We start from the raw sequence: 24,786 nt of genomic DNA on the forward strand, positions 1-24,786 counted from the left end.
GCTGTCCGGGCCCCAGAGCCCGGTTCTTTTGGAACCAGTGTACTCCGAGCGGGACTGTCTTAGTCCCACTCTGGTTAGGAAAGGTTTGGTACATCCCAGCTGTCCCGGACTGATCTGGGTACGTACAGGGAAAGGAAAATTGGTTCTTACCTGCTAATTTTTGTTCCTGTAGTACCACAGATCAGCCCAGATGCCCACCCGGGGGGAAATGGAAAGTCCGCTCGGCCGATAGCTGATCAGTTTTTCTGCAAGTTTTATTGAATGCCTCCCTTTTCAGGGAAAGGTTTTGGGCATGTATTTCATTCATTCATAAGGTTTCAGGTGTTTTCATTTCCTCTGCTCTTCAGGGGGAAGTGGTTTTATGGTTGTCGTTATGGTTTTTCTAATTTCTGCTTGGGTACAGTATAATACTGGCAGACACTAGGTGGCACCTCAGGGGTATAGGACAGAGCCCGCAAAGTCTTTTTCTTTCTCTCTCTGCTGGAGGGGAGGCAAAACCCAGCTGTCCTGGACTGATCCGTGGTACTATAGGAACGAAAATTAGCAGGTAAGAACCAATTTTCCTTTTTTTTTTAACAGCCTTGTTTTTATTTTTAAACACTGAGTAAAAAGATTATTTCTCCTTTTCCCTGCCCTAACCTTTCCCTTCTTAAGAGTTGCTTTCATTTTTCAGGAAAGATTCACTCAAGACATTCAGCCACATTATATCTATTCACCTCGTGAAATGACTCGGTGGGTGAGAGGTATATTTGAAGCCTTGAGACCACTGGAGACCTTGCCTGTTGAAGGCCTAATTAGGATTTGGGCACATGAAGCACTCCGCCTTTTCCAAGACAGGTATTGCAACAAATTGAAATTGAGTTAAAACTGAAGCCTGATCTACAGATGCTAATGTTGGTTAAAAAAAGTGAATGAACAGATTGTACAATTTGGTGTATTTATTGTACTGGGGATCCAGGTTACATATCTGATGACATACAGTTTGTCCTCCATCAACCCCTCTTGGAAAGATACTTTATAACATCTTCAGATTTGTTTTTCCACAATCACCATATGGCCCAAACACAATAAATTATCTTTAAACATGTCCAAAACAGAATTTTTAGTTATTCAGTCCTTATTCCTCTTTCAATGAAAAATTTGTGTTCTTAGATGGACATTCCTTTCCTATTCAGACCCATATCAGAAGCCTAGATGTTATTTTAGATAGCACTCTCTTTTCGCCCACAGATCAAGTTATTTCTCAGGGTTTTTACAGGCTCTGTGTCCTTTCTGGTCTCAAACTATTACATCCTCCTGAATTCTGCACAGTCCTTCAAGCCTCTATTTTTCCCATCCTCAACCTCTGAGGAATACCCGTGTATAAACTATTACAATCTCATCTTTGCGCTCTGCAGTTGTTGAACTTTGCCATGCGGCTCCTTCAAACATATCACTCCAATTTTTTTAATTTAAATTTTTATTAATTTTCATCAATGATATACATCATGAAAAAAACAGGAAAATATGAAATTCAATGTAATATTAACCATATATTCCTTCAATCAACAAAACAACAATTTCCTGGCGTGTAGCCAGATGGACTCAGAACGAATGGGTATAGTATGCTCGTGCTAGCAGTTGGAGATGGATCTGACGTCAGCACGGGTGTATATATTACCCCCACAGGAAGCGTAGCAACTTAGTAATTTCCGTCTCCAAAGCAGTTTGGAGAGCCTGCACGCTCGCGGAGCGTGTTTTCCAAATTTACTTTCTACTTTTCTTTTTCTAACAACTTCTACAGCATCGAGCCCCGCACTCCTGCGGTGATACCCTAAGGTCCCTCTCCCAGTAGAGTTTCCCGGGGTGATTTCCGTGATCCTCCGGAGGTTTAAGTCCTCGGTCCGGTGGCCGAATCACGGCAGGGACACAGCCCCCGGGCGAGGTTCGGGTGAGGCTTATGAGGCGCCTCGGTCCCGGCGTGGACGAGGCAGCGGGTGCATATCATCAAATGCGGCGGTGAAGGTATTCCCCTCTCCCACCGCAGCCGGAGACTGCCCGGGTTCCAGCCGGGAAGCGCCGAGGATCAGGTAAGGTGTACGGCTTTTACTTCTGGTCTCCAAGGAACCGAGGATCGGCGGCGTGGCACACAGTGGAGGGCGCCATTTTGTGGCCTTGTTCAGGTATTGAGCGCCCGTAATAGGCGCATATTCTATTCCTCCTTGTGCGTATATTGCTAACCCTTATTGCTAAGCGCATGTTGAATACCGTTAAGTGTGTATTGCTAACCGCTTATTGCTGAGAGCATATTGAATGACATTTAGCGAGTATTGCTAACCGCTTATTGCTTAGAGCATATTGCATACCATTGAGCGTGTATTGCTAACCGCTTATTGCTGAGAGCATATTGAATAACATTGAGCGTGTATTGCTAACCGCTTATTGCTGAGAGCATAGTGAATAACATTGAGCATGTATTGCTAACCGCTTATTGCTGAGAGCATATTGAATAACATTGAGCGTGTATTACTAACCGCTTTTTGCGGAGAGCATATTGAATAACATTGAGGTGCGCCTGTTGTATTAAGCGCATATTGCTGCCGCATATAATTAAGCGCCTGCTGTGCTCAGCGCATATTGCTGCCGCATATTAGTATTAAGCGCCTGTTGTGCTAAGCGCATATTGCTGCCGCATATTATTCAATGGAACAGAACGCCTCAACGTCTTCAGCGGGGGCGCCTCCTGCCTCCGGCATTAAAGCCCTTGGCCTCTGCTCCGCATGCCAGCTTAGAGCCACGCACAGTGAAGAGCCAGACTTCCTATGTGCCCAATGTGAGGAGGCAGTGGGACCCTCAGGCCAGGACCAGTCTCAGCCTCGATTTGCTGACAGTTCCCCAGGGGCTACCCCGGATTTAGCGGTCAGTCTCGACCAATCGGGAATCCCGGGGGATCTTGTACCCCGGCGATTAGAGGCTGCTTCAATTTCCTGGGTGGATCTCTTTAAGGGGATTCATGCCTTTGTACAGATGCAAACGGCGTTCTGTCCAGGCCCTGCGGTTCCAGTTGTTCCTGCTGTTTCTGCGGTGCCTGCGACTGTGGCGGCCGCTGTGGCGGCTCCCGTGGATCCTGTTCCTGGACCCTCACGCCCTTATCATGAGCGGGACCTCCCGCCGCTGGATAGTCCAGATCAGTCAGACCAGGAGGTTTCACTGGACGAGTCTGAACTCCCGGACGAGGGGGAACTTCCCCCAGGGATTGAGCCATATAGAACCATGAGGCGGTTCTTCCCTAAGGAGGATCTCTCGGACCTGGTGTTCCAGTGCCTGGCGGAGTTGGATATTACAGGTCCCAGTGCTACGGTGCCCTCTGCGCAGAACCCCCTGCTGGAAGGTCTTCGTCCTACAGCCCGCCATTTTCCATTCTTGCAAGCAGCACACCAACTGATAGATTTAGAATGGGCTGCACCGGCGGCCGCATTCAAAGGGGGTCGGGCCCTGACGGGCATGTACCCACTGGCGCCGGCTATCCAGGAGCTGCTGGCGTGCCCTCAGGTGGACGCCTTGATTAGCGCTGTGGTCAAGCGCACTACCATTCCAGTTGAAGGGGGGGCAGCCCTCAAGGAGCCTCATGACCGGCGACTGGACACCATTCTGAAACAGACTTTTGAGGTGGCAGCTCTATCTTTGCTAATCGCAACCTGCTGCACAGTGGTGACGTGGGCCTGTTTGTCACAGGTCAGGAACAACGCTCCAGCAGCAGACATGGAGTCCGCTCTCTCGTTCCTCACGGATGCTGCATCAGACCTAGTCCGAACAGCCAAGGGGATCTCATCCTCCGTAGCTACCAGGAGGCAGCTCTGGATCCGGAAATGGTCAGCCGATGCACCTTCAGACATGCCTCACCAGATTGCCCTTTAAGGGCTCTTTCCTTTTTGGCAGCGACCTTGATAAACTGGCCAGCACATGGGGCGCTTCTCCAGTACCTCGACTGCCGGAAGATCGGTTCAGGAGGAATCAGCGCGCCTTTCCAAGGCCCTCCAGGGGTAGAAGCTCCCAGCGCTTCATTCCCTACAGGAGTCGATACCAGGCACCTCGTCCTCCAGCCAGGAACCAGTCCTTTCGGACCAAGCAGCGCAAGAGGGGAGCAGGCCCGGGCTCCGGTCCCGGCCGCGCCTCACAATGAGAATCCGCCGATCCATCTGGGGGACGGAGCCATAGGGGGCAGGTTAACCCTCTTCTACCCCAGATGGGTCGATTACGTCGGACCAGTGGGTCCTCGCCATCATCCGAGAGGGGCATTATCTAGGCTTACATCATCTACCTCCGGACAAGTTTGTGGAATCTTCCTGTCCCACACACAAGAAGGCAGCATTGGAAGCTACCCTGGCGAGACTCCTGTCCTTGAAAGCCATCATCTCAGTACCTGCCTGGGAAGTGAATTCTGGACACTATTCTATTTATTTCATGGTACCCAAGAAAGGGGGCACCTTTCGGCCCATACTGGACCTCAAGTCAGTCAATCAATACTTAAGGGTCCTGAGGTTTCGCATGGAAACTCTGCGCTCCGTCAAGACCGCAGTACAGCCAGGAGAATTCCTCACGGCATTAGACTTGTCGGAAGCCTACCTGCATATCCCGATCCATCCGGATCACCAGAGCTACCTACGCTTCAAGGTTCTAGGACGCCACTTCCAATTCCGGGCTCTGCCCTTCGGGTTGGCCATGTCACCGCGGACCTTCACCAAGGTGGTCGTAGTGGTAGCAGCGGCACTCAGAAGGGAAGGAATTCTGGTCCATCCCTACCTAGACGACTGGCTGATCAGGGCGAAATCTCGAGAGGAGAGCCATCGGACAACCGACAGAGTGATCGCCCTTCTGGAAAGCTTGGGCTGGGTAATCAACCTCAGCAAGAGTTGCCTACAGCCTTCCCAGTCACTGGAATACCTGGGAGTACAGTTAGACACCTGGGCAGACACAGTCAGTCTCACTGCCAAGAGAAAGTTGAAACTTCGGCAGCGTATCCAGTACTTGATGGGAGCCAGTCGGCCCATAGCTTGGGATTATCTGCAGGTTCTCGGTCTCATAGCATCCACCCTGGAAGTGGTACCTTGGGCAAGGGCCCCTATGAGACCTCTACAGCACTCCCTGCTCTCTCGCTGGAGCCCCCGGCTACGGAACTATTCCACGCACCTACCTCTGCCGGCCAGAGTACGGACCCAGTTACGGTGGTGGTTGCGGTCCAACCACATTAGCAGGGGGTCGAAGATGTCCTCCCCCACGTGGACTCTGCTCACCACAGATGCCAGCCTGAGCGGCTGGGGAGCACACTGCGAAGAACTCTCCGCACAAGGGCGGTGGAACAGAGAAGAGTCAGCGTGGAACATCAACAGTCTAGAGGCTCGGGCAGTCCAATTGGCATGCCTTCGATTTGCTCACAGACTGAAGAACAGAGCAGTCAGAGTGATGTCCGACAATGCCACCACGGTGGCATACATCAATCGTCAGGGCGGAACCAGAAGCAGACAGGTATCGCTGGAGATCGCCCTACTGATGGCTTGGGCAGAGGCGAATCTTCAGAACATCTCCGCCGTCCACATTGCCGGGAAGGACAACATTACGGCAGACTTCCTCAGCAGAGAAAGCCTAAATCTGGGAGAGTGGCAGCTGTCACCCACAGCCTTCCAGATGATTGTGGATCACTGGGGGATTCCAGACATGGATTTTCTGGCGGACAAGTCCAATGCTCAAGTACCCAGATACTTCAGCCGCAAGCGCGACCCGTTCGCACACGGAATCGATGCCCTGGTTCAGCCATGGCCTCCAGGGACTCTGCTATACGCCTTTCCTCCGTGGCCCCTGCTGGGCGCCATCATCCACAAGATTCAGAAGCACCGGGGCCTAGTTCTTCTAGTGGCACCAGACTGGCCAAGAAGACCCTGGTACGCGGACATGAGAAGACTACTGGCAGGGGAGCCTCTTCCCCTGCCTCCTCTCCGGGACCTTCTACGTCAAGGTCCCATCCTCCACGAGGATCCGGCTCAATTCTCTCTTACGGTCTGGCCATTGAGAGGGCTAGACTGAAGAAAAGAGGTTACTCGGAGCCCGTGATAGATACACTCCTCCGAGCTCGCAGGTTTTCCACTTCCCTCACCTACGTAAGGATCTGGAGAGTATTCGAAGCATGGTGCGACACTCATGGCACCAATCCACATGTGACCACAATCCCTATTGTGTTGGATTTCCTGCAAGATGGACTTCAGAAGGGTCTCTCCCTCAGCTCCATCAAAGTTCAGGTGGCTGCGCTGTCTTGCTACGGCCCTAAGAGAGATGGCAAGACCATCGCCAAGCACCCAGATGTTTCTCGCTTACTGAAAGGAGTCAAGCATATCCGGCCGCCACTGTAAGTGGCCTGTGCCCTTATGGAACCTCAACCTCGTTTTGGATTTCCTCGTGGGATCCACCTTCAGACCCCTTCGGGGCCTGTCTCTCCGTTCTCTAACTTTGAAGATGGTGTTCTTGCTGGCTGTATGTTCAGCACGCCGCATCTCAGAGCTACAAGCACTGTCCTGCCGAGATCCATTTCTCAGGATCACTCCTGAGGCTATCCATCTTCGCACAGTCCCCTCCTTTCTGCCTAAAGTGGTTTCACAGTTTCATCTTAACCAAACCATATCCTTGCCTACCACGGCGGGTTTGAAGAAATCTGAAGAAGGGTGCCTATTGCGCCATCTCTACATTGGCAGATTGCTGCCCAGATATCTGGAAGTGACACAAGACGTACGAAAGACGGACCATCTGTTCGTCCTGCACAGCGGAAAGAAACAAGGTGAAGCGGCCTCTCGGCCCACCATCGCCTGCTGGATTAAAGACGTTATCAGAGCAGCTTACGTAGAGGCTGGGAAATCTCCGCCTCTACAGGTCAAAGCTCATTCTACCAGAGCGCAAGCGGCATCCTGGGCGGAATCCAGGATGCTGTCGCCTGCGGAAATATGTAAAGCGGCGACATGGTCCTCCCTCCATACCTTCTCCAGGTTCTACCGTCTGGATGTCCAGGCCAGGGAGGACTCAGCATTTGCGAGGGCGGTACTACATGGTCCTCAGGCAGCCTCCCGCCCAGGCTGGGAGTAAAGCTTTTGTACATCCCATTCGTTCTGAGTCCATCTGGCTACACGCCAGGAAATGTTGAGATTACTTACCTGATAATCTCCTTTTCCTTAGTGTAGACAGATGGACTCAGCATCCCGCCCAGCTGCCTGTGTACATGGGTTTCACCGATTCAAGGTAAGCCATGTCATTTGTTTACATAAGAGCGTACACTCTACCAGGTGTCAACACCTTCCGGTTGTGACTGCTGGCGGTCTCCAGCTACTATCAATCGGTCAGGGGAATCCTGTTTCACTTTTCACTGAGCGTCAGTGCACACATCCATAACAGCTTTTGCAAGGAAGATTACTAAGTTGCTACGCTTCCTGTGGGGGTATATATATACACCTGTGCTGACGTCAGATCAGTCTCCAACTGCTAGCACGAGCATACTATACCCATTCGTTCTGAGTCCATCTGTCTACACTAAAGAAAAGGAGATTATCAGGTAAGTAATCTCAACATTAATAATTACATGTGCATATATCCTATAATAGGGGGAGATCAAAGTAAAACAACCAATACAAAATCACTAATTTAAGCAAAGTATTTAGGAGTAAGGGATTGACTTTTTTACTGGGCACCTGTCTCAAATATTAATGCCTGATTTTTATCTACTAAAAATGTTTCTAAATGCATTGGATCAACAAAACCACATTTCTTTCCTTTATAGTTGACTAAACATAAACATGGAAATTTCAAAAAGAATGTAGCACCTAATGCTAACACCTGACTTTTTAGGGACAGAAAGCTTCTCCTTCTTACCTGCGTGGTTCTGGCCACACCAGGGAAGATTTGGATTCTGTGTCCACAAAATAATACATCTTTAACAGCAAAAGTTTTTTTTTAAACAATTTCTCTTTATCTTGCTCTGCCACACATGAAATAATTAAAGTAGCTCTATTATTAATCAGGTCTATCGAATCTTCTAAGAAGGTAGATATGCCTGGGGATGTTGAAGGTTCCCCCTCTAATTGACCTTCAGATTCTCTGGAGGGCTTTTTAGATAAATAAATTTTAGAAAGTTTGGGGATATCTTCATCATATAATAGATTTTCTTTTAGAAATGTTTTAAACTCCCACGGGGAGAGGAGGCAAGTCAGAGGGAAATTAATAATTCTTAAATTCTTTGCTCTAAATAGATTTTCCATATATTCTAAATCTTTGTGAATGGCCAAACTGTCACAAATAAAAGCATTCTCAGTTTTTTTTTACCAATTGCACTTAGGTTTGATTTCTGTAACAAACATTCTCACATTTATCAATTTTCTTTCCTTTTCTTCAATTAAATTTCTATTAACTTTAATCACTGTTAATAATTCATTCATCTTAATAATATTACTATCAAGCTTTAATATCATTTTTCCTAGATCATCCATTGTAATTTTGTCCTGTAAATCCACAGGACTAAAGCTACATTCTTTACCAGGTGGATGTATTTCTTCAATTATTGATGTAACTACATTCTCAGTCCGAGAATCAGCCTGATTCAGCAGGTCAGAGTCCCTTTGGGCTAATTCTACCGGGTTTCCTGCCGCATCGCACGATGTTATCCCGATCGGCTGTAGGGGGGAGACTTTGGTCCATCGCTGGGCTTAGGGAGGCAAACTAAGTAGCTCCCAAACTGTTGTCTCTGGGCGTTTCCACCACTTTCACTGTGTGGTTGTCCATGGGTCCAATACGCTGTTGTTGTGTGGGAGAAGATGTAAAGATCCTCACGTTCCTCTTTTTGCCCATTAAGATTGGCAATGTAGAAGAAAACAGGAATTACCTTCTGGCCTATGGCCTTTCCCGGCCTAAGCCTGACCAAGCCGCGCACCCCTTTGGCATGGCGCCGGCGGCAGCAGGGCACCACCCCTCTGCAGCTTTTATCGTCTGTAGGGGGGACGTCCAAGCTGATGTCACATCGCTGCGACAGCAGCTACTCGCGCCTCCAGGTGTTCCAGCAATCGGCAAAAGCAAAGCAGGGAGAGTGGACCACCTCCTTTCCTTTCTCCCACTCCAATTCTAATTGAATTGCATTGACTCTATTAATGAACGCATAAATATAAACTTGGTATGATCGTTTACAAACTTGATGACCAAACCTATCATTGGGTCAATGCAATTCTTAAATTCTGTCGACCCACTAGATTACTGCGTTCCTCACAGTGAGGCCTTTTGGAAATTCCATCTCCCAAACAAGCTAAGCTTCACATTACTCGCAAATGTGCCTTTTCCATTGCTGCACCAACTTTATGGAACTATTTTTTTTTTCCAATAATTAGGCAATGCGACTCAAGATGTTTAGAAAACAGATTAAAATGTTTTTATTTAATCTGGCCTACAGTCAGTTTGTCACTTTATTTGCCTTTTCATTTTTAGCATGATTTTAATTCTTAATTTTTGTCAGTTCTGCTAGTGTATTTAAGGTTTTTGACTCAAATGGGTTTTTTATTGTTACTGATTTTATTTTTATTTTGCTTTATTATACTGTTTATCTTTATTTGTTATATTATATATGTAAACTTGTTCACCGCCTAGGCCTCAGTGTTAGGCAGTTTAAAAAGTCAAATAACTGGAAATGGAAACAGTAAACTCGTTGTCTTCAAGCACATATTAACTGTTCTTAAAGTAGTAATTAAAGTAATGTATTGCCTACAGGAGTTCATCTTAAGTCTGTAACATAGGCAATTGTGCTAAAAATCCTCTTCATAATGTATTTGAAGTTTAATATCTGATAAAGGACTTGTGAATTGATGTAGCTTTACAAGAAGTAGAAGTTAGTGTCAGTGGATACCTAATAGGATATAATGTAATTGGACTGGAAAATGCTTGTGCTGTTTAAGCAAGGAATTTGCAAAAATTAAATTTGCAGATTTTTAATAGATTGGACCTGGAAAATACTTGAAGCTTTGGTTGATTATTCATAAGAAATAGACGGTCTCTATTTTCCTGTTGTCCTTTGCTAAACATTTTTCATTGCAATTCCTTTTTACATGCGCAACAAAAAAATGTTGTACATGAGCTTTAGGGAAAGATTTGAAGAAAGGACCTATGTGATCTTGAAAGCTCATGTCCTTTAAATATAAAATATAAAATGTAATAAATATACAGGCTTATTTCCGGCTTGATACATGTTAAATTCTTTTTGTTTGCATTAATTGGTTTACGTTCTGTTTGTACTCGCATTATGATCTTGAATTTAAATGTAACCTTTTTTGTTAATCAGACTTGTGGAAGATGACGAGAGACGTTGGACCGATGAGAACATTGATATTGTAGCTCTAAAACATTTCCCCAATGTAGAGAGGGATAAAGCTTTGAACAAGCCCATCTTGTACAGCAACTGGCTATCCAAGGTAAAGTGTTCATTAGAAACCCACTTGTGATTCAGTTCAAAAATTGTTCTGTATTTTCCTTGCATTTTATGTTGCACCTTTGATCAGAAACAAAACAATGAATCAGATGAACTAGCATGAGGTGTGTACACCATTTTTCTTCTTGTAAAGAGAATTAACACACAAATCTTATTCAGGGAATACTAGTAAGAGAGGATATGAAGAGTAGTGGGTTGTGTGTGTGCATTTCTTTTCTCTTGACCCAGCAGTTTCCTCCTGCTCCTTTGGACTTCAAGTTCAATCTGACCCAGGCATGGGATCTGGCACTATGAACCTCTGTTGATAACTACTCAGGATTTCTTCCACCGCCACCATTCCCCCTCCCCGCGGCTCACTCACTCACTCTCTCTCGCAATGCCTATGTCTATTCCCTCACAATTTATTTTAGTCCAGTCATTGCAGTGACAGTGCTCAGCCCACGACCATGCTCCAAGGCACCTTCAGAACATTGCAATCATGGGTCCTATTAGATGTCAGAATAACAATATCTAGCATATTATTGTTATACTGCTTCATATACAGTTGGGAGTGTATGCTAGTTAAATGTGGTGATTTATCATTCCTATTAGAAGTCGCCATTGTACCATGACTGATTTCCCTTCTCCCCCCACCCTAGGGTGTGAACGCTGCCTCTGCAGCAGCCCTAGTCTTGACTGACTTGGAAAGTGGAGAACCTGGGCTGGAAATTAACATGGATTTCTCTGCAAGACAGTGTGCAGTATCGATACAGCCACCAGGCTGACCTGCCCATTTGGGTTAAAGATGGACAGAGCGGGGGTTGGGGTCAGGTCATCCTTGCACAGTCCCAGAAGGCTGTTTAGTTTGGTTTGTCTAACAAACCCAATAATTTCCTAGTGTATAGCCAGATGGACTCAGGACCAATGGTATTGTGCTCTCCTGATAGCAGGTGGGAGATAGTCAGATTTCAAAGCTGACGTCAGCCTTCATATACCCATGCAGCATGCTTAGCTCTTCAGTATTTCTCAGTCTCCCATAGCAGAAGCGGACACTATCCAAAAGAGAATAGTGTAACATTTACAAGAAAGAAGAAAATTTACCTTTAAGAAGAGTGCCCTGCTTCTCCTGCGGTGAAACCTAATGGTCCCTCCCCCAGTCGAGACTTACCTGAAGTCGATTCGATATTCCCTCAGAGGTGAGCCTTAGTCTGCCGGCCGATTCCCGGCATGGACGTTGCCCCCAGGGTGGCTGAAAGGCAGCAGGTGCAAATTTGAGCACGGCGGTGAAGGTATTTCCCTCTCCTCCTGCAACTGGAGACCGCCCGGCACATGACCGGTAAGCGCCGAGACTAGGTAAGGTAGAAACCTTTTCTTCTAAGTCTCCGGTTTCCAAGGCTCAAACAGCTGTACCGACCTTCCTCCAAGGTTTAAATCGGGTTGAGCAGCCTCCCTCTGGCTAGGCCCCAATCTGGTTGAGGGTCCACACATGTGGAGATCCTCCGGGAGGGTCGCCATATTGTCGTCGGCGCCATCTTCCCCCTCACCGTTGGTACAAGCGGAGCAGGCCAGAGGCCCAAGGCGCCTAACTTGAGCACGTCTGTAGGGATACACGCTTAACTGCGCTCACATATGAGTTGTGCGCACAGCAGCGCGCACAACTTGGCCGTGTGCAAAAAACCCGCCGCCTGCACGCTTAACTTGTGTGCACATATTGCGCATAACTTCTGCGCTCCCGACGTGCACAACTATGAGCATGCGCGAGCATAACTCTCGCATGGATGAGTTTTTAAGCCCTACAGGTGCACAAACAATGGCACCACCTTCCAAGAAGGCCAAGGGACCCTTCCTTTGCCCAGCCTGCCACTTGAGAGCTGCGCAGCCTGAATTAGAATCCCTCCTGTGCCAGCAGTGAGAACAGAACCAGGGAGAGCCAGTTCAAGACCTCCCACAGCCAGGAGCGGGATCCGGAACCACTGATGATGGCACCCCGGACCTAACTATGTCCAACTCTGCGCCCCCACATAAAGTTCCTCCAGGGCTACCACTATAATCCCTCCTGGCATCAACATGGACCCAAGAACCTTCTCCTTGGTGGAATTTTTTAAAGGGCTGCAAACCTTTGTCCAGGCGCAACCAGCCTCTGCTGTCCACTTGCCTCAAATTCTGTCAGAAGCACAAGTCCTTCCCAGCACCTCCTGAGGCTCTCGAGACATTCCTCACCTAACCAAGATCATCCTGGATGGGGATCCAACCCCTCAGAGGAGGAAGCAACTCCCTGGAAGAAGGGCAAGTCCCCCAGGGATGGAGCCATACCGGACCATGCTCCAATTCTTCCACAAAGACGAATTACCAGCCCTCTTGTCCCAAACTATGAAGACACTGGGTCTCCCAGGCACGGACCCTACATTGGAACCAAAAAAGAATCCCATGTTGGTGTACCTCCGTAAAGCCTCATGCTATTTTCCTATGTTGGAGCCCATCAAGGAACTGATTGACCTGGAATGGAATGCTCCAGAGGCCAGTTTTAAAGGAGGATGGGCACTAGAAGCCCTATACCTGCTGGAACCCATGGCCAAGGAACTTCTGCGCTTCCCTAAAGTGGACGCTATGATCTATGGTGTCTCAAAACGCACCACAATCCCTGTGGAGGGAGGAGCGGCACTGAAGGATGCCCAAGACAGAAGGCTGGAAGCCATCCTTAAGCAGTTCTTTGATGTCTCAGCAATGATGCTACAAATTGCCTCCTGCTGCGCCTTGGTGGCACGTTCCTGTTTGAACCTCTCCAGAGATGCTACCACGCCCGGAGGAGCGATGGAACCTGCGGTCTCCTTTCTCACCGATGCTACTGCTGACCTTATGCGCACATCATCCAGGGGTGTCACCGCCGTAGTGGCGACCAGATGACAATTATGGCTTCGAAACTGGTTGGCTGACGCAACTTACAAGGCGAACCTCACAAAAATGCCTTTTAAAGGATCTCTCCTGTTCAGGAGCGAACTGGAGAAGTTAGCCAACAAATGAGGTGAATCCCTAGTACCCCAATTACCTGAAGACAGGAACAAAAGAACATAGCGCTCCTCCCCCTGAAGAACCAAGAGTAGAAGATCGCAGCATTTTAAACCTTACAGGAACACACAGTCCCAAGCACCTCGTACTTCAGGAAGGTTTCAGTCCTTTCGGAACAAGCACATTAAGAGAGGAGCAAGCTCAGGGGCAGGCTCCGACCGTGCCCCACAATGAGAAGATGCAGACACATCCACAGGAAGAAGACATAGGGGGCAGACTTACCCTCTTCTACCAAAGATGGGTCGAAGTAACATCGGACAAGTGGGTCCTATCATTCGAGAGGGGTACGCCCTGGAATTCCAAAGCATCCCCCCAGACAAATTTATGAGATCTCCGTGCCACTCCCACGCCAAGAGACTGGCAGTGGAAACCACACTAGCAAGACTACTCAGCCTGAAGGCAGTAACTCTGGTGCCTACGTCTCAACAAAATACTAGTCACTATTCCATCTATTTTATCGTTCCCAAGAAAGAAGGAACATTCCAGCCCATCGTGGACCTCAAGGCTGTCAACCATTACCTGAAGGTACCACACTTCTGCATGGAAACCCTAAGCTTCGTTATTATGGCGGTGCAACCGGGAGAATTCTTAAACTCCCTGGACCTATCCAAAGCCTACCTTCACATCCCGGTCCATCAGGACCACCAGCGCTTCCTGGGCAATCATTACCAATTTCGAGCGCTACCCTTCAGACTAGCCACTGCTTCCAGAACCTTCACCAAAATTATGGTGGTAGTAGCGGCTGCACTGAGGAAAGAAGTTCTGGTACATCCTTATTTGGACGATTGGCTAATCAGAGCAAAGTCTCCGGAGGAGAGTCACCATGCGACCACAGAGTCAAGAACTTACTACAAGAGCTTGGGTGGGTTATGAACACAGCCAAGAGCTGCCTACAACCCTCCCAGTCACCAGAATATCTGGGAGTCCGGTTCGATACCAAACTGGACAAGGTCTACCTTCCCCCTCCAAGGAGAAGGAAACTGGGTCAATTGCGAAACCTGTTGAACTCTGTTCACCCCAAGATATGGGACTACCTTCAAGTCCTAGGCCTCACGACATCAACTCTGAAAGTTGTTCCGTGGACAAGGGCCCATATGCGACCACTACAACGCTCCCTATTGTCATGATGGAATCCAGTGTCCCAGGACTACTCAATTCGCCTCCAGCTATCGACAATAATGGGAGACTTCAATTACCAAGACAGATGTTGCTCTTTATCCACTGTACAACGAATTGAATAACTTCAGAAAAAAATTGTATCACGATATTTGTATTTAAATGTTATCAATGTTTAAGCTATAATGTTCTTGCATCACATTTATAGATTAGGGACCTTCATAACATCCACGGTGATGCAAGTTGATACTTGTGTTTTTGCACCTGTGTGGATCATTTTTAATCATTGGTCCAATAGTCCACTGCTCATTCAAAAGTGTGTTAAACTTTTTGTGACATTTTTATATTTTTTCTATTTTCTTAAAACACAAAAGATTACTTCCCTGTTTTTTGCTTAGCCGGAGTCAGAGGACACTTTTGAATGAGCAGTGGACTATTGGACCAATGATTAAAAATGATCCACACAGGTGCAAAAACATGAGTATCAACTTGCAGCACCATGGATGTTATGAAGGTCTATAATCTATAAATGTGATGCGGAGACTTCAATTACTCCAATATTGACTGGGTAAATGTATCATCGGTACATGCTAGAGATATAAAGTTCCTGGATGGAATAAATGACATTTTTATGGAGCAATTGGTTCAGGAACAGATGAGAGGGATCAATTTTACATCTAATTCTCAGTGGAGAACAGGATTTGGTGAGAGAGGTGTAACAGTGGGGTCGCTTGCCAATAGTGATCATAATATGATCAAATTTGAATTAATGACTGGAAGGGGGACAGTAAGCAAATCTATGGCTCTCGTGCTAAACTTTTCAAAAGGGAAACTTTGATAAAATGAGAAAAATAGAAAAAACTGAAAGGAGCAGCTACAAAGGTAAAAAGTGTGCAAGAGGCATGGTCATTGTTAAAAAAAAAAAACAAAAAACAACCAAACAAAAAAAAAAAAAAAAAATCCTAGAAGCACAGTCCAGATGTATTCCACACATTAAGAAAGGTGGAAAGAAGGCAAAACGATTACCGGCATGGTTAAAAGGAGAGGTGAAAGAAGCTATTTTAGCCAAAAGATCTTCATTCAAAAATTGGAAGAAGGATCCAGCAGAAGAAAATAGGATAATGCATAAGCGTTGGCAAGTTAAATGTAAGACATTGATAAGACAGGCTAAGAGAGAATTTGAAAAGAAGTTGGCCGTAGAGGCAAAAACTCCCAGTAAAAACTTTTTAAAATATATCCGAAGCAGAAAGCCTGTGAAGGGAGTCAGTTGGACCGTTAGATGATTGAGGGGTTAAAGGGGCACTTAGAGAAGATAAGGTCATTGCGGAAAGATTAAATGATTTTTTTTTTATTTATCAAATTTTACATAATTATACAAGTATCCACTTCAGAAATAATACATGCAGGTGTAAACAAAATATAGGTAGTAATATATATTCACTAATACATTTACCATTATACTGCATTGTATAAAATAAAAGAAATGGAGGGGGGAGCCTTAGAAATGGAGTGTTACTTAACTCAAAACTGTAAATTTATCACCACAAAGGAAAACTTTTGATCATCTGAGTGGTTTCCTCACTCATTTACAAACACCAAACCAACCCCAGAATACTTTAGGGATGAGAGTCTAAGAGAGCTCTCAGTTGGGATGGCTCAATAATATATGTAATTTTGTTGTTGAAATCTTAAATAGCACTCCTTTTTGAATAGCTTCAACCCTCATTGACAGAAACAATTTCCTCCTAGCTTGAGTGGCTTTTATTATGTCAGGGTAACACCATTCTTTGTATCCATGAAATAAAGCATGCCTATTTCTGAAAAAGTACTTAAAGTTTGCATTCCTTATAGATAAAAATATCTTTATCAGTATAGATCTCTTTCTTGTAATAACCAAGTCTTGTGATGACTCTAATAGTGTTGTTATATCCAAGGATACCGCAGGTTGTTGTAAATTTTCAGGATTTGATTCTGTATAAGGAAGATAGTATGCTTTTGTAATGACTGGTTTTAATGTTTCAGGCAACTTTAATACTTGTGTAACATATGATTTGAAAAGTTCTAAAGGTGAAATATTTTCAATAACAGGAAAGTTTGTAAATCGTAAGTTGTGCACTCTCAAGCTGTAGATTAAATGATTTCTTTGCTTCGGTGTTTACTAAAGAGTATGTTGGGGAGATATCAGTTCCGGAGAAGGTTTTCAAGAGTAATGATTCAGATAGACTGAACCAAATCACAGTGATCCTAGAAGATGTGGTAGGCCTGATTGACAAACTGAAGAGTAGTAAATCACCTGGACCGGATGGTATACACCCCAGAGTTCTGAAGGAACTCGAAAATGAAATTTCAGACCTATTAGTAATTTATAATCTGTCATTAAAATCATCCATTGTACCTGAAGACTGGAGGGTAGCTAATGTAACCCCAATATTTAAAAAGGGCTCCAGGGGTGATTCGGGAAACTACAGACCGATTAGCCTGACTTCAGTGCCAGGGAAAATAGTGGAAAGGGTTCTAAACATCAAAATCACAGAACCTATAGAAAGACATGGTTTAATGGAACAAAGTCAGCATGGCTTTACCCAAGGCAAGTCTTGCCTCACAAATCTGCTTCATGTTTTTTGAAGGAGTTAATAAACATGTGGATAAAGGTGAACTGGTAGATGGTAGTGTACTTGGATTTTCAGAAGGCGTTTGACAAAGTTCCTCATGAGAGGCTTCTAGGAAAAGTAGAAAGTCATGGTATAGGAGTTTTTGGCAGAGCCCTCCTTTCAGCTGCTATGCAGTCTGTCCCTGAAAACAGTGTCCCTGGTGGCGATATGCTCAGCTTGCCGCACCTCTGAACTACAGGCATTGTCATATAGGGAACCATTTCTCCAAATGACCCCCAAGAGCATTACTTCATACCGTTCCATCCTTCTTGCCCAAGGTAGTCTTGGAGTTTCATATGAATCAGTCCATTTTGTTGCCACCCTAGATAGGCACAAAGACACGGAAGAATACCTCCTCCTCCACCATTTAAACATCAGTAGGTTTTTGATGCGGTATCTGGAACTTTCAGAACCGGCGAGGAAGACAGACCATTTGTTTATTCTTCACGGTGGAAGGAGACAGGGCGAACCAGATTTGCGGACTACCCATAGCTCGCTGGATCAAGGTGGTCATCATGGGAGCTTATGTTAGAGGCAGGAAGGCCATTACCCTTTCAGGTAAAAAAGCTCATTCCACTAGGGCTCAGGCAGTATTCTGGGCGGAAACTAAACTGCTGTCTCCTGTGGACATCTGCTGAGTGGCAACATGGTCCTCCTTGCACACCTTCTCCAGGTTCTATCACCTGGATATTCAGGCACCAGAGGGTGCAGCCTTTGCTAAGGTGGTGCTAACCGGACTGTGGGAAGCCTCTCGCCCCGATTGGGAATAGCTTTTGTACATCCCATTGGTCCTGAGTCCATCTGGCTACATGCTAGGAAATGGAGAAATTACTTACCTGATAATTTCGTTTTCCTTAGTGTAATCAGATGGACTTACCATCATGCCCACGCCTGCCCAAGAACAGTGCCAAGGAATCACCCATGAAGTGAATATAGATTCCAAGAGGTTACAAGTAAGCTGTTGCCCAATCCCTAGAGCAGGGCATCTATAATCTTGCTGGGATTCAGCATTTGGTTGAGTACAGTTACATTTATTCATTTTTTAATAGTATATCCACAATGGCTTTTGAAGAGAATACTGAAGGGCTGAGGTCACTGCAGGGGTGTATCTAAGGTGACCTGGCTCAGTCTCCATCTATTGGCAGGGGAGCATATAACACATTGGTCCTGAGTCCATCTGTCTACACTAAGGAAAACGAAATTATCAGGTAAGTAATTTCTCCATTATTTATATCTTAGTTGTAGACCACAATGATTTATGGAGTGGTGGTATAGAAGCATTTTTTTTTTAAATAAATTATATACCCCATGCTAAATGATTTTTTTTATCTTTTTGAAAAGTGAATACATCTTTTTTTTAGATATCGTCACTCATTTTGTAACATTTGGCACTTTGTGGAATCATTAGTGAACCTGTGAACTCTAATCTCTCTAGGACTACATCCCAGTTGATCAGGAAGAGCTAAGAGAGTACGTCAAAGCCAGACTGAAGGTGTTCTATGAAGAAGAGCTTGATGTGCCGCTTGTACTGTTCAATGAAGTGTTGGATCATGTGCTCAGAATTGACCGGTAAGCTAATTTCAACATTTCCAGTCTTAGAAAGAAAATTTGAAAGCAGATTAGGCTGGCCATTCAAAATATCAAACATGTCAGTCTGACTCCAGTCTTATAGCCACTTCCTGTTGATAAACGTTTCCTACCTTAGATGTGCTTTTTAGTTTGTATTCCACCTTTCTAAGTATTGTGCTTCTGGTAAGGGTCATCACAGCAGTAGCTAAATTTATAATGGGAGCATGACTAAGTAGGAACTGAAAACACCAATGTATTTTCAGGAATTAAATTCAAACTGTCTAGTTTGAATAATGTAAACCTATTTGATACTACTATGTGCTGCTTTAAATATGTAATTTCAGTGTAAGTTGGAAGTTGACGTCATTGGGTACAACTTTGTCTAACTGTACTGCTTGTTACGATGGCATGTTATATTCCATAATTTTTGTTTCAGAATCTTCCGGCAGCCTCAGGGCCATTTACTTCTCATCGGTGTTAGTGGTGCAGGAAAAACCACACTTTCTCGTTTTGTAGCCTGGATGAATGGTTTAAGTGTTTATCAGATTAAGGTATATATATACACACACACATACACATATAGTGAAACATATTTTTACGTAGCAGACTTTAACCAGTTTCCTGGTGGTTGTCTGGTTTAAAAACATTTAAAAGTATTTTTTTGACCTGAAGTAAAAATGGACAAATACTTATTAAATGGAATATTCTAGGTACACAGGAAGTATACTGGAGAAGACTTTGATGAGGATCTCAGGGCAGTACTAAGACGCTCTGGATGCAAAAATGAAAAGATTGCCTTTATAATGGATGAATCAAATGTGTTGGACTCTGGATTCCTAGAGCGCATGAATACCTTGCTCGCCAATGGAGAGGTAATCCAAATTATATTAGCTATGCATCTAGTGTGCGAATGATCACAAACTAAATGTGTACATTTTTTTATATTGGGTTAGGTTCCTGGCCTCTTCGAAGGAGATGAGTATTCCACCCTCATGACTCAGTGCAAAGAGGGCACGCAGAAGGAAGGCTTAATGCTGGATTCTCACGAAGAGTTGTATAAGTGGTTCACCAGTCAGGTTATTCGCAACCTCCATGTTGTGTTTACGATGAATCCATCCTCAGAGGGTCTGAAGGACAGAGCTGCTACTTCGCCAGCTCTCTTTAACAGGTGATTGATTAAGGCAGCTAAGAAATGTTATAAAGTGCATATTTTTAATGACCTTCAATGACTTTAGATTCATCTTTTTAAAATAGGTGATTTTCAAAAGCTATTTACTCAAGTAAAAGGGCTTTTTGAAAATTGCCTACCCTCCCTGCAGGTGAAAGTAAGCGCATGTCGCCCAGTGTGCATACATTTCTCAGGCCCTTGATCCTTTTACCTGTCCCATCCCGAGGTTTCTAGACTATCTCTGGCACTTGTTAGTCAGGTCTCAAAACTTCCTCCATTAGAATTCATGTCAGTGCGGTAGCCGCCTTCCATAAAGGTATCTGGGATGTCCCTATCTCAGTGCGCAACCCCTTGTAACACGCTTCTTGAAGGGCTTGCTTCACCTCAAGCCTCCATTGCGTCCTCCGGCCCCTTCTTGGGACCTCAACCTGGTTTTGGGTCGGCTCATGAAACCACCATTTGAGCCTCTCCAATGCTGTGAACTTCGCTATCTCACATGGAAAGTGATTTTCCTTCTGGCAATCACTTCCGCTCGCAGAGTTAGTGAATTACAGGCCCTAGTTACCTATCCGCCTTACAATAAACTTCTGCAAGACCAGGCGGTACTTCGCACTCACCCTAAATTCTTACCTAACGTAGTATCAGAGTTTCATCTCAATCAATCCATTATACTACCTGCCTTCTTTCCCAGGCCCCATTCCAATCCAGGTGAGCAGGCTCTGCATACCCTTGACTGTAAACAGACTCTAGCGTTCTACCTAGACCATACAGCTGCCCACAGGAAGAGCTCTCAATTATTTGTGTCTTTCCATTCTAACAAATTGGGGCAGCCTGAGGGTAAGCAGACTCTCTCCTCCTGGCTAGCGGACTGCATATCCTTTTGCTATCAGCAAGCAGGCATTCCTTTCCAAGACCGTGTTAAAGCACACTCTGTGAGGGCCATGGCGACTTTAGTAGCACACCTACAATCTGTGCTGCTTCCTGACATTTGCAGGGCTGCCACCTGGAGTGCTCTCCATACCTTTACAGCCCACTATTGCTTAGACAAAGCCGGAAGACAAGATTCTATCTTCGGCCAGTCTGTCTTGCGTAACCTATTTACGACGTGACGTACCAACACCCTTCCGCCTGCCCGGTGGGGTTCAGGATGCCCTCTACCAAATTCCACCCCAGTTGTTGTGCCTGTTGCATGCCTTTGGCCGTTGCACACATTTGGCTACATTTGGTGCATGTTTGGACATCCTCAGCTCAGTACTCACCCATATGTGAGGACTACCATCCTGCTTGTCCTGTGAGAAAGCAAATGTTGCTTACCTGTAACAGGTGTTCTCACAGGACAGCAGGATGTTAGTCCTCACGAAACCCGCCTGCCATCCCCTGATGTTGGGTTAGCTTTATTATTTTTTTTCGGCACTGCCTGTAGCTTTTAAATAAGAAATTGAAAAAAGAAATGTTGCTGTCCCGGGCCCAGGTATTTCGGGGGAACCTAAACCAAACCCCCTGCTGGAGGATCTTCGCCAGACTTCTCGTCACTTCCCTCTGTTACAAGCGGCACAACAGCTGATTGACCTGGAATGGAATGCTCCGGAGTCCACATTCAAAGGGGGACGAGCTTTGGCAGCCTTGTACCCCCTGGTCCCAGCAACCAGAGATCTTGCATGCCCAAGAGTTGATGCCATGGTCTGCATGGTCTCTAAGCACACCACTATCCCAGTGGAGGGAGGAGCAGCGCTCAGGGATGTGCATGACCGGCGTCTGGAATCCATCCTCAGTCATTCGACGTAGCTGCTATGTCTCTACAAATTGCGGCCTGCTGCACCATGGTGACACATGCCTGCTTATCACAATCCAGGAACAACACCGGGAGAAGACATGGAACCAGCAGTATCATTCCTCGCGGACGCTGTCTCCGACCTAGTGCGCACAGCGGCCAGAGGAGTGTCATCTGCGGTGGCGACCAGGAGGCAACTCTGGCTCTGAAGCTGGTCGGCTGACGCATCTTCCAAAACATGCCTCACAAGAATGCCCTTCAAAGGATCCCTCCTGTTCGGCAGCGAACTAGAGAAACTGGCCGACAAATGGGGCGAGTCCCCATTGCCGCGCCTGCCGGAGGATAAGACGAAGAGAAACCAGCGACCCTTTCCCAGGTCCTCCAGGGGCAGAAGTTCACAGCGCTTAAATCCTTACAGGAGCAACTATCAAGCACCCTGCCCTACGGGCAGGAACCAGACCTTTCGGAACAAGCACAACAAGAGGGGAACCAGCTCGGATACGGGCCCCAACCGCACCCCACAATGAGATTAGCCGACCCATCCAAGGGAAGAAGCCATAGGGGGCAGACTAGCCCTATTCTACTGCAGATGGGTCGAGATAACTTCAGACAAGTGGGTCCTAGCCATAATTCGGGAGGGGTACTACCAGGATTTTCTACGAACCCCTCCGGACAAGTTCATGGAGTCCCCTTGCCACGACCTCTTCAAGAGGGCAGCAGTGGAAGCTACACTGTCCAGACTACTGGCCCTCGAGGCCATAGCCCCAGTACCTCCACAAGAAATAAATACTGGACATTATTCCATTTATTTTATCGTCCCCAAGAAAGAGGGAACATTCAGGCCCATCCTGGACCTCAAATTGGTCAACCGCCACCTGAGGATTCCCCGCTTCCGCATGGAAACCCTACGATCCGTAATAAGGGCGATACAACCGGGAGAGTTTCTCACATCCCTGGATCTTTCGGAGGCCTACCTACACATCCCAATTCATCAGGAACACCAGCGCTACCTACGCTTCAAAGTCCTGAACCATCACTACCAGTTCCAGGCACTACCCTTCGGGTTAGCCATAGCACCCCGGACGTTCACCAAGGTAATAGTGGTGGCGGCAACACTGAGGAAGGAAGGAATCCTCGTTCACCCTTACCTGGACGATTGGCTGATCAGGGCAAAGTCACCGGAGGGAAAGCCGCCAAGCAACCAGCAGAGTCATAACTCTACTGGAGAGCCTAGGATGGGTGGTCAACACAAACAAAAGCTCCCTACAGCCCTCACAGTCCCTGGAATACCTAGGTGTCCGATTTGACACCAAAGAGGACAAGGTCAGTCTGACCCCCACAAGGAAATCAAAATTGTGGAACCAGCTGCAAACCTTGCTGAACGATCCTCGTCCCACAGCATGGGATTACCTGCAAGTCCTCGGGCTGATGGCATCCACCCTGGAAGTTGTGCCATGGGCGCGAGCCCACATGAGGCCCCTACAGCGCTCACTTCTATCACAGTGGAGCCCACGATCCCAGAATTACACTGTACATCTATCACTCCCGGGCAGAGTTCATACACAGCTACGGTGGTGGCTGCAGGCCAGCCACATGAGCCGGGGATCAAGACTATCCTCCCCAACCTGGACCCTACTCACCACAAATGCCAGTCTACGAGGATGGGGAGCACACTGCGAGAAGTTAACCGCCCAAGGGCAGTGGAACGCAGAAGAGGCGGGATGGAACATCAACTGCCTAGAAGCTCGGGCAGTCAGACTAGCCTGTCTGCGGTTCGCTCACAGACTTCGAAACAAAGCGGTCAAAGTAATGTCGGACAATGCCACGACAGTGGCCTACATCAACTGGCAGGGGGGAACCAGAAGCCAACAGGTGTCACTAGAAATAGAGACCCCCTGGTGGCGTGAGTGGAAGCAAACCTCCAGAAGATCTCCGCCGTCCACATCGCCGGGAAAGACAACATCATGGCAGACTTCCTCAGCAGGGAAAGTCTAGACCCAGGAGAATGGAGGCTGTCATCTGCAGCCTTCAAAATGATAGTGAATCGATGGGGGACACCGGACATGGACCTTCTGGCAAACAGATCCAATGCCCAAGTACCCAGATACTTCAGCCGCAGGCGGAAACTGCAGTCCCAAGGGATCGATGCCCTGGTACAGACCTGGCCACTGGGGACCCTACTATACACCTTCCCGCCGTGGCCCCTATTGGAAGCAATCATTCACAAGATACAACTACACAGGGGACTAGTACTTCTGGTGGCTCCAGATTGGCCAAGAAGACCCTGGTACGCAGACATGAGAAGACCGCTGGCAGGGAACCCCCTACCCCTGCCCCCACACAGGGACCTGCTGCAACAAGGTCCGATTCTCCACGAGGACCCAGCTCAATTCTCTTAGTCTGGCCATTGAGAGGGCCCGCCTGAGAGAGAACGGATACTCGGGGGTGGTAATCGAAACTCTCCTCCGAGCACGCAAGTTCTCTGAGGAGAGTACATCGTTAACGTACATAAGGATCTGGAGAGTATTTGAAGCCTGGTGCGAAGACCACAATATCAAGCCACACTCATTTAAAGTTCCCGTGATCCTGGAATTCTTACAGAATGGACAACAGAAGGGTCTGTCCCTCAACTCTATCAAGGTAGAGGTGGCCGCATTGTCATGCTACGGCTCCAGGAGCGAGGGCAACAGCATAGCCTCTCACCCAGACGTGTCACGCTTCCTGAAAGGAGTCAAACACATTCGCCCACCACTAAAGTGGCCAGTACCTCTGTGGAATCTCAATCTCGTTTTGGACTTCCTAGCGGGAACTGCCTTCAGACCCCTCAGAGGCCTGTCCCTCCGCCTGTTAACCTTAAAGACGGTGTTTTTGCTGGCGGTGTGTTCAGCCCGCCGCATCTCGGAACTACAAGCACTGTCCTGCCGTGAGCCGTTCCTCAGGCTCATGGCAGGACCGTGCATACAACTACGCACGGTCCCTTCCTTCC

At 46.8% G+C, this 24,786-nt stretch overlaps 1 protein-coding gene across 1 annotated transcript in view; it reads left to right on the plus strand.

Moving 5' to 3' along the window:
- The window catches only part of DYNC1H1 (dynein cytoplasmic 1 heavy chain 1), a 378,125-nt gene that overhangs the window by 187,078 nt on the left and 166,261 nt on the right, over positions 1 to 24,786 (plus strand). Inside the window, exons 42-47 of the mRNA XM_029597957.1 lie at positions 674 to 837; positions 10,334 to 10,463; positions 18,728 to 18,861; positions 19,298 to 19,412; positions 19,572 to 19,733; positions 19,815 to 20,029. Coding sequence (XP_029453817.1) covers positions 674 to 837; positions 10,334 to 10,463; positions 18,728 to 18,861; positions 19,298 to 19,412; positions 19,572 to 19,733; positions 19,815 to 20,029 — 920 coding nt within the window. The remainder of the gene's footprint in view (positions 1 to 673; positions 838 to 10,333; positions 10,464 to 18,727; positions 18,862 to 19,297; positions 19,413 to 19,571; positions 19,734 to 19,814; positions 20,030 to 24,786) is intronic.

Source organism: Rhinatrema bivittatum, chromosome 4 (assembly GCF_901001135.1).
Source record: "Rhinatrema bivittatum chromosome 4, aRhiBiv1.1, whole genome shotgun sequence".
Taxonomy (NCBI): domain Eukaryota; kingdom Metazoa; phylum Chordata; class Amphibia; order Gymnophiona; family Rhinatrematidae; genus Rhinatrema; species Rhinatrema bivittatum.